The sequence below is a fragment of the Osmerus mordax genome, chromosome 14, assembly GCF_038355195.1.
Source record: "Osmerus mordax isolate fOsmMor3 chromosome 14, fOsmMor3.pri, whole genome shotgun sequence".
In the NCBI taxonomy this organism is placed as follows: domain Eukaryota; kingdom Metazoa; phylum Chordata; class Actinopteri; order Osmeriformes; family Osmeridae; genus Osmerus; species Osmerus mordax.
Window position 1 is genome coordinate 14,682,784 of NC_090063.1, and position 8,642 is coordinate 14,691,425.

Sequence of the window (8,642 nt, forward strand, 5' to 3'; positions counted from 1 at the left end):
CTGGAAGATTTGCATGAAGAGAGCAACACAGGGTTTATCTCTACCATGCAATATATATGCAATATCCCCTCCGTCCTCCCTTCATTCCTTCATTCCTCCCTCTCTCCCTCCCCCTCTCTATCTGTCCCTCATTGAGGTCTTCTCTGAAACCAGGGCTGGGTCCCTCCTCCTCCTCCCCCTCTTGATCACCCTCTGCTCCTCTTCATCCTCATCATCATCATCTGCCATCTGCCAGCTGCTGAAGTTCTGGTGACTCCTAACAGTAGTAGTAGTGATGTGTGTGTGTGTGTGAGGTGGGGGGTGTTACAGCTCAGATTAAAACCCCGCACAGATGAATCCTCTGGGATTTCATTTACTCTCCAGAGGGTAGTGAGGGCCTGCCCGTACAGCTCTGCCAATCTGTTACCATGAAGACTGGCTCTGTGTGTGTGAGCGTGTGTGTGTGTGTTTGTGTGTGAGCATGTTTGTACGCGTGTGTGGGAGGGCAGATCCCAAATTAGCCACAAGGTTGTGAAAGTGAAAATTGAATGTCCCTTACATTGTGGTCTCACGTCATGCAAATCCCATTTTCACACTGACCTTTGTTAGCCTCTGTTTCACCCTTGACTGTGGTTGACCTTAGTGTTTGCATTCTCCCCCCTCTCTCCCCAGGCAGTGCTTCAATTAGCATTTCCTTGGAAACCTAAGGAGCATGCTCAGAACGTGAACAGACCAGAGCAGCATGAGTCAGAGGGAGCAGGGGGAGGAGCTTAGATCTCCGGGAGCCGTGGGGGAGGAGCCTAGGGCCGCTCGTAGCCGCCAGCCCAACGGCACTGCAGGGGAGCCTGTCCGGAGGAGCTGGAGACCCTGCCAGATGATGGGCCAGGACGAGCAGAACCCTCATCATCATCATCCCCCTCCTCCTCCTCACCAGCATCACCAGGGGCGCGGACCCCCCCGACACCGCAAGCGACCCTCCCCGGGTCACGACTCTGAGCCCCACCTCACGCACCCCCCGCGCCCGGGCGTGGCCCGGTACCGTCGCCAGGGAGACAATGCCCCGAGGGTCAGAGGTCACAGGCAGAGACCGCCGCAGTCACCTGACCCTCCTCGGGAGAGACGGACGCCTGATGGACCAATGGAACAGCAGCGTGTGGCACACGCCCCTCTGAACCACCAATCACAGGACGCTGCAGCACCTGACCTCACTCCTGTTGCTATAGTAACACCTACAGACCACAAGGTGGATTTCCTCACCCCGGATTTGACCCCCGAGGACCAGCTCCCTCCCTCCCCCCTTCCCTCCCCCCTCTTGGAGGACAACCAGGAAGAAGCCGAAGGGTTCCATCCAATCACAGCTCAGTATACTAGTGCGGAGGGGAAGAACCCAGGAGAGGAGGATGAAGTATGGGAAGAGGAATGTGTAGAGGAGGAGCGACGTGAAGAAAAAGATGGAGGAGAGGACGAAGAAGGGGTTGAAGGAGAGGAGGGAGGAGAGGAGGCAGAGGAGGATGAAGGAGGGGGTATAGGAGAGGAGGGAGGAGAGGATGTTGGGGTTGAAAGAAGTGAAGATGGAGGGAGGGATGAGGAGGAAGAGGGAGCAAACGACCCATGCTCTGACACAGAGAGTGCTGCCTCTCTGAGCATGGAGGCTCCTCCCCACAGCCCTCCTCCCCTCCTATCACCATCCACCCCCTCGTCCCCGGACACGCCCAAGTTCCCGCCCCTGCGTCATCAACTCGACCACTTTGACCAATACGACGAGGATCCCAGCCAGAGCCCCACCCCCGACGACGACCCTTTACCCGACGACGAGAGAAGCCCAGATTCCTACTCCTACTCCACCTCCTACCCCAAAACCTACGCTGACTTTTACACCCAGGCTCACCCGCATTCCAACCACGAGCCCTTTTCAGATTCCTACTCCGAGCCCTATGCCAAATCCTACCCCAGCTCCTTCCCTGAACCCCTCAAGGTGTCCTACCCAGAGCTGCCCAGGGAGCCTGGTAGGAGGTCAGGGAGGAGAGCGGACCAGTCCTACCCCAGCCACAGACACAGACCCAGGGAAGCTCCAGAGCCCCACCCTGCTGATCGCGATTTCCGAGCCCCCAGACAGAGCAGGGACGTGGGATCCCACCGGCCCAGTGCCTGGCAGGGGACCTCCGTGGGCTCCAGGCTTCACCACTACAACGGGCATTCAGACGGCGAGGGCGACAGCTCCAGGGAAAGCCTCAGTTCCCACAATTTGCCGCCACCCACCAGGTACACTATGGCGGAAGCCCAGGTAGAGTGCCCTCGCCCTGGCAGGGCCGGTCCAGGCGAGTCCCAGGATGAGACGGGCCTCTCGGAGAAGAGTGCGAGGGGATCGGGAGATGCGATCACTCTGGCTATTAAGGATATCAAAGAGGCCATAGAGGAGGTGAAGATTAAGACCGTGCGGTCCCCCTACACCCCTGACCGCTCCATAGAGCCAGTCTGGGTGATGAGGCAGGAGGTCAGTCCTTCAGAGGAGGAGTTCCCCTCACAGCCACTAGGGGGCAACAACAGCGTGAGTTGACACACAACACCAAATAACTGCATAACTCAGAGCTCAGAGCTTGTGAAATATCTCAGCTAAATGTTAGATTAACTTTAAGAAAGTTTAATGTAATGAGCTTTGGGCAAGTTTAATGTAAGTAAGTTCATCCCTTTAAAATGGCTATTTTAACAGTGGCTATGCGGGCTACACTGACTACCCCCTCCTCCCTTCTCTCCCCCCCTTTCCTGTCTTTCCCTCTATCAGTCTGTTCCCCAGTCCCCCTCCCAATCTTTCTCTCAGTCTCCATCCCTCTATCCCCCAGCTCCTACTACAGCTTCTGCTCCAATCCCAGAGCCTGCCTTCAATGTGAGGGCGGAGTCTTCTAGAACTCACCAATCCCAGCAGAGGGAACCTCCCAGGCTGCCTCAGCCAACCATAGAAGAGGTAACTCAACCGATATAGCCAATCAGGTGTGACGTACCATCAGACAGGACGCTGTACGTGACACCGATGCTTATGTTACTTTAAGAACGGTTGATATTTGGAGTTTACAGTGCTACACTGTGATTACGAGGATAACTACAGAGTGATTTATACTCCGTGTTTGAACATTTCAGATACGACGAGCAATGCCCTCCTTTCCTACATTTGTGGAGGGTGAGTGACACTGAACATCATTACCTCACATTCATAAATACATGTTATATATAATGTATTAATATATATATATATATATCCTGCCATACATATACCATTAATAAAATATAAACCCCTTTTATCACCCTGACAGTCCCTGGACCATGTGACCCAGATGACCTCATCGACGGCATCATCTTTGCAGCGAGCTACCTTGGCTCCACCCACCTGCTGTCGGAGAGGACACCCACAAAGTCGGCCCGCATGCAGCAAGCCCAGGAGGCAATGAGCAGAGTCCGGGTGAGTCTCAATACTGGTCTCCTCTCTCCTCCCCCGGCCTCCTCTCTCCTCCCTTCGCCTACTTTCTTTTCCCTTCGCTGTGTCACTCTGATTTCCACTGCCTGTAATATAGAGGTGTTTTGGATGAGATCCAGCCAACCGACCAACAGTACATCCACATTTGAACATTTGACTAATTTAACGGAAGCATTTATCCAAAACAATTTAGAAATAGTTTACAAGTTACAGCAGAGTATAACTGTATAGCGAAATAACAAGCATACAATAAGTATGACAGTATTTATGTAGTTGAGAAGTGTACAGTCTCAGCCAGTGTGAGGGAAGCTGATGTTCAGATATAGTGTTGTGTGTGTCCTGGTGACAGATCAGGGACTCTCATGATATTGACTCTCTAACCCCCTGGGGAAAATACATGTGTGGTGTCAGAAGTGACAGACAGCTAACCATCACAACTCGCCCACACAAACACACACCCTTAAAACCTCACATCCCATAATATTCCATTTCGAACGACCAGCCTCTGTCTCAGCCAATCCGGTGTGGCCACCACCTCAAGCCTTGTCTGTCTTGACCTGTCGCTCTGTCCGTCTCCTCCCCGTCTCTGTTTCTGCTGCTCCCCTCTTCCACGCAGGCTGCCCAGAAACAAGCTAAAAACAGGAAGAAGGTAACTGCTGGTTTTCATAGATCTTACTAGCCTAACAGTCACTGTGCTGTTCTGTATAGAAATGAAAAACGATTTAAATTCTTTTTATTTTGGATGTGTCTGTTCTAAATGAGACAGTAGGATGTGTGTGGTGAAACTCTTCCATCCTCCTTCCTCCCCTATTCCCTCCCTCCCTCCCCCCTCCTCCCCCAGCAGCCCCCCGAGACAGAACTCCCAGCCTCGACAGAAGTAGATCTTTTCATGTCCACGCAGAGGATCAAAGTTCTGCACGCTGACAATCAGGTAGGACTTATCCCTCACACGAGCTCTGCCTTAGGGCTTGTCAATAATAATGTTGTAGGTCTCATCAATAATATTGTTTATCACTAACACTAGCCCGTGGATACCTCGAATCCTCCTTCATTCATGTCCCCCGTACTGGACAAGCATACAACTTTGCAACTATACTGCCCTTGTTTGTTTCTTTTGTCTATTTGAGAGGACATGCTGGGCTTTGGTGTCCCTACTGTGATCAATACCACTCTCCCTCTCGTCGAACTCATCAATAACACAATAACACTACCCTTCTCGGAGGACTTATCAATAACACTATCCCTCTCATAGGACTTATTCATAACTATTATTAACAGATATCCTTCTCGTAGCACTTAATAATAATGTCCTAAGGCTTTTCAAAAGCACCAACCCAGGATGTCTTATGATACCTGGTCTCTGAGCCTCCTGGTCTGGGAGCCTCCTGGTCTGGGAGTCTCCTGGTCTGAGAGCCTCCTGGTCTGAGAGCCTCCTGGTCTGAGAGCCTCCTGGTCTGAGAGCCTCCTGGTCTCTGAGCCTCCTGGTCTGGGAGTCTCCTGGTCTGAGAGCCTCCTGGTCTGGGAGTCTCCTGGTCTGGGAGCCTCCTGGTCTGGGAGTCTCCTGGTCTGAGAGCCTCCTGGTCTGGGAGTCTCCTGGTCTCTGAGCCTCCTGGTCTGAGAGTCTCCTGGTCTCTGAGCCTCCTGGTCTGAGAGCCTCTTGGTCTCTGAGCCTCCTGGTCTCTGAGCCTCCTGGTCTGAGAGCCTCCTGGTCTCATACTACCTGCTGTGTTGCTCTGCAGGAGTCTCTGATGGACCTTCCCCTGAGGACCATCTCCTACATAGCAGACATCGGGAACATGGTGGTTCTGATGGCCAGGGGGAAGATGGTACGGTCCAGAAGTGCTCAGGACAATCTGGACCAAACCAACGAGCACCCGGGCAGCGCCCGCGATGACCGGCGCCAGTACAGGATGGTCTGCCACGTGTTCGAGTCGGAGGATGTAAGTGTTTGAACGTGTGTGTATATGACAGAAGTGTGATCAGGGATTACATAGTACTTTAAACGTGTGTCTCTCCAACTCTGGTTTGCCTCTCTCTCTCTCTCTCTCTCTCTCTCTCTTGGTCTCTGTCTCTCTATCTCTGTTTCCATCTTTCTTTCAATCTCTCTCTCTTTCTTGCTCTCCCGCCTCCTCCCCCAGGCCCAGCTGATAGCTCAGTCCATCGGCCAGGCGTTCAGTGTGGCCTACCAGGAGTTCCTGAGAGCCAATGGCATCGACCCTGAGGACCTGAGCCAGCGGGAGTACAGCGACCTGCTCAACACCCAGGACATGTACAACGATGACCTCATCCACTTCTCCAAGTCGGAGAACTGCAGAGACGTGAGTGTGCCAGCAGGGGGCGGGGGAGAGACAAGCGGGCAGCTTTGTGGAGGAGAAGATTTGGTTGATTGAGTTGGAGAAGAGGTGGAGATAAAGGTGGTTGGAGAGATTGAATGTGACTTACCCTTGACGGTCAGTCACAACCACAAACACACACGTGTGTGTGTCATCGTTAGCAGGAAGTTATGCAAATGTCTGACTGTCTGACTGCCAAAACCCCTCTCAGTGTTACTGTGTCATCTGTACACAATACAGGTTAGAGTGGAAATACAGTAGAACATGTAATATGACACTATAGCTAATGAGCTAAGAAATTAAATCCTTGGTTTCTCTCATATCTCAGGTGTACATAGAGAAGCAGAAGGGGGAGATTCTGGGCGTGGTGATTGTGGAGAGCGGCTGGGGTTCCATCCTGCCCACCGTTATCATCGCCAGCATGATGCATTCTGGGCCGGCGGAGAAGTCCGGTCGGCTCAACATCGGAGACCAGATAATGACTATTAACGGGACCAGTCTGGTGGGACTGCCTCTCAACACCTGCCAGAGCATCATCAAGGTCTGTCCCCATCTCTCTGTCTCTCTCTCTCCCTGTCTGTCGCTCTGTCTCTCTCTCCCTGTCTGTCGCTCTGTTTCTCGCTCCCTGTCTGTCACTCTGTCTCTCTCTCTCTCCCTGTCTGTCTGTCTCTCTCTCCTCTACTCTCTCTCCCAGTCTGTCTGTCTGTCTCTCTCTCCTCTACTCTCTCTCTGGCTCTTTTTCTCGCTTTCACTCTCTCTTTGCCTACATCTCTCTCACTTTTTATCTCTCTTTCTCTGTCTCTCTCACTCTCTCTCTGTCTTTCACTTTGGCTTCTTCTCTCTTTCTGTCTTTCACTCTCTCCTTCTCTCTGTCTCTATCTCTCTTGCTTTCTCTTTCCTCTGTTTTCTCCCTGTTCCTAACCCCAACCTGTTCTTCCACCCCCCCACCCCCACCCTCCCAGGGTCTGAAGCCCCAGTCCAGGATCAAGATGAACATGGTCAAGTGTCCTCCTGTTACCATGGTGCTCATACGCAGACCGGATCTACGATACCAGCTGGGCTTCAGCGTACAGAACGGCATTGTGGGTATCAGGAAGCTGTCCCCCTAGTTCTGTGTGTGTAATCAGTGTTACCTAGTTCTCATTCTGTGTGGTCTGTGTCAGGCTGGGCAGAGTATAGCATTAACATTTGTAGTTTTTAATAAGTAAATATTTGTATTATATTTGATAGGGTTATACTGCTATAGTTTGCCGTTTTTTATTAGAAAGTGTTTTATCGCCTTATGTCAGTAGAAACAGTTCAGGAATAACGTTGATTTTGTATATTGTTCCTGTTCCTCCTCTCTCCTCCATCTGTCCTCCTCTCTCCTCCCGTGTTCCTGTCCTCCTCTCTCCTCCTCTTTATTTCCTCCCTCCCTTTCTCTCCTCCCTCCTCCCACTTCTGTCTCCCCCCCTCCCCCCACAGATCTGCAGCTTGATGAGGGGTGGGATAGCAGAGAGGGGCGGGGTCAGGGTGGGCCACCGCATCATCGAGATCAACAGCCAGAGCGTGGTGGCCACGCCCCACGAGAAGATCGTCTACATCCTGTCCAACGCCGTGGGCGAAGTACGTAAACATTTTTCATGCAGCAGGTGCCTCGATTTAGGGGTGAGCGCAGCTCAGTGGTTAGAGCATTTGTCTGCGCATCAAGGTCACAGATTCAAACCCCCTTCTGTATGTTGCTTTGAATGAGCGTCTGCAAAATATATAATGAATTATTATTGAAGTAACAGTGGGAAATAAAGTCTGCTCCAAGGCTCTAATCACTGAAATACTGAAGAACTACACTTGTGATTCTTGATTATCTGTAGTACCTTCTGTGTGCACTATTTGGATTAACGCTCATTAATAAATACAAATCCTGTTTCAGATCCACATGAAGACAATGCCGGCAGCCATGTACCGTCTGCTGACAGCCCAGGAACAGCCTGTCTACATTTGACTGTGCATCACACAACCCTCAAAACCCCTACCACCCTTCCCAACTCACCCCTCTACCCTACCATCTCACTCCTCCCACCTCTTACCAAGTTATTTCTTCACTTTGGTTTGTTCACGCAGTCTTGGACCTATTGCTTGTTAATTACCTAGTCGTGTTTGATGTCACACAGTACTTTATGTTCGTCTCAGAACTGACTTGCCTTAATCTGTTACTGTCATGACATCGTATGACCGTGGCAGGAGCGTCTTCTCCCGAGTAAGAAGGCACAGATTAATTCACCAGGCAGTGTTAACGTGATGTGTTTTATCAGTACCAAAGACAACTGTGAAATTGAACGAGCATATTTAGAGGGCGGTGTAGAAAGTAAGGAATATCTTTGGTATTTGAGTCCTATGAATGTACTTATATTACTGCTATTAAACATTTAGGTTTTAACTTTTGGTCATCTGAAAGACGAGTTGTTAACTGGACCAAAATAGCGTGGAGTAGAGATGAGTGGCGTGTGTCAACTATGCTAAGCTAATTTACGAACTAGCTAAGGTGAAGGTCAGGCTTTCCAAAGTTTTTTCTATTTGTTTACTGAACTTGTATTTATACAGATGTTTCCCACTTAATTTGTGCGCTGTGTTGGAGACTTTTTTATTCACCAATATTTATTTTTGGGGGTGAACATTTTGGATCCAAAATTGTATTACAGTACTTGCACACTGCCCTAGCATAGAGCAAACTCCAGATGTTGGTGGTTGTAAAACAATGTAAGCAGAACACGTGTGCTAAGCCACATACTGACCCAACACAGGAGCATTTCTAAGTTCCCCGGGTCCCATGTTCCCCAATTCAATATTCTGTTAAATATTAACCCTCCTGTTGTCTCCTGGTC

At 50.7% G+C, this 8,642-nt stretch overlaps 1 protein-coding gene across 1 annotated transcript; it reads left to right on the forward strand.

The window, feature by feature from the left end:
• Positions 1-721: 721 nt before the first annotated feature.
• Positions 722-8,095, forward strand: apba1b (amyloid beta (A4) precursor protein-binding, family A, member 1b). The gene is made up of 12 exons (XM_067250351.1): positions 722-2,527; positions 2,762-2,941; positions 3,115-3,154; positions 3,288-3,433; positions 4,065-4,097; positions 4,293-4,379; positions 5,188-5,388; positions 5,587-5,766; positions 6,110-6,322; positions 6,744-6,863; positions 7,246-7,386; positions 7,691-8,095. Exons 1-12 carry the CDS (start codon positions 722-724, stop codon positions 7,760-7,762), a joined length of 3,219 nt encoding a protein of 1,072 aa, XP_067106452.1. The 3' UTR covers positions 7,763-8,095.
• The last annotated feature ends 547 nt before the right edge of the window (positions 8,096-8,642 follow it).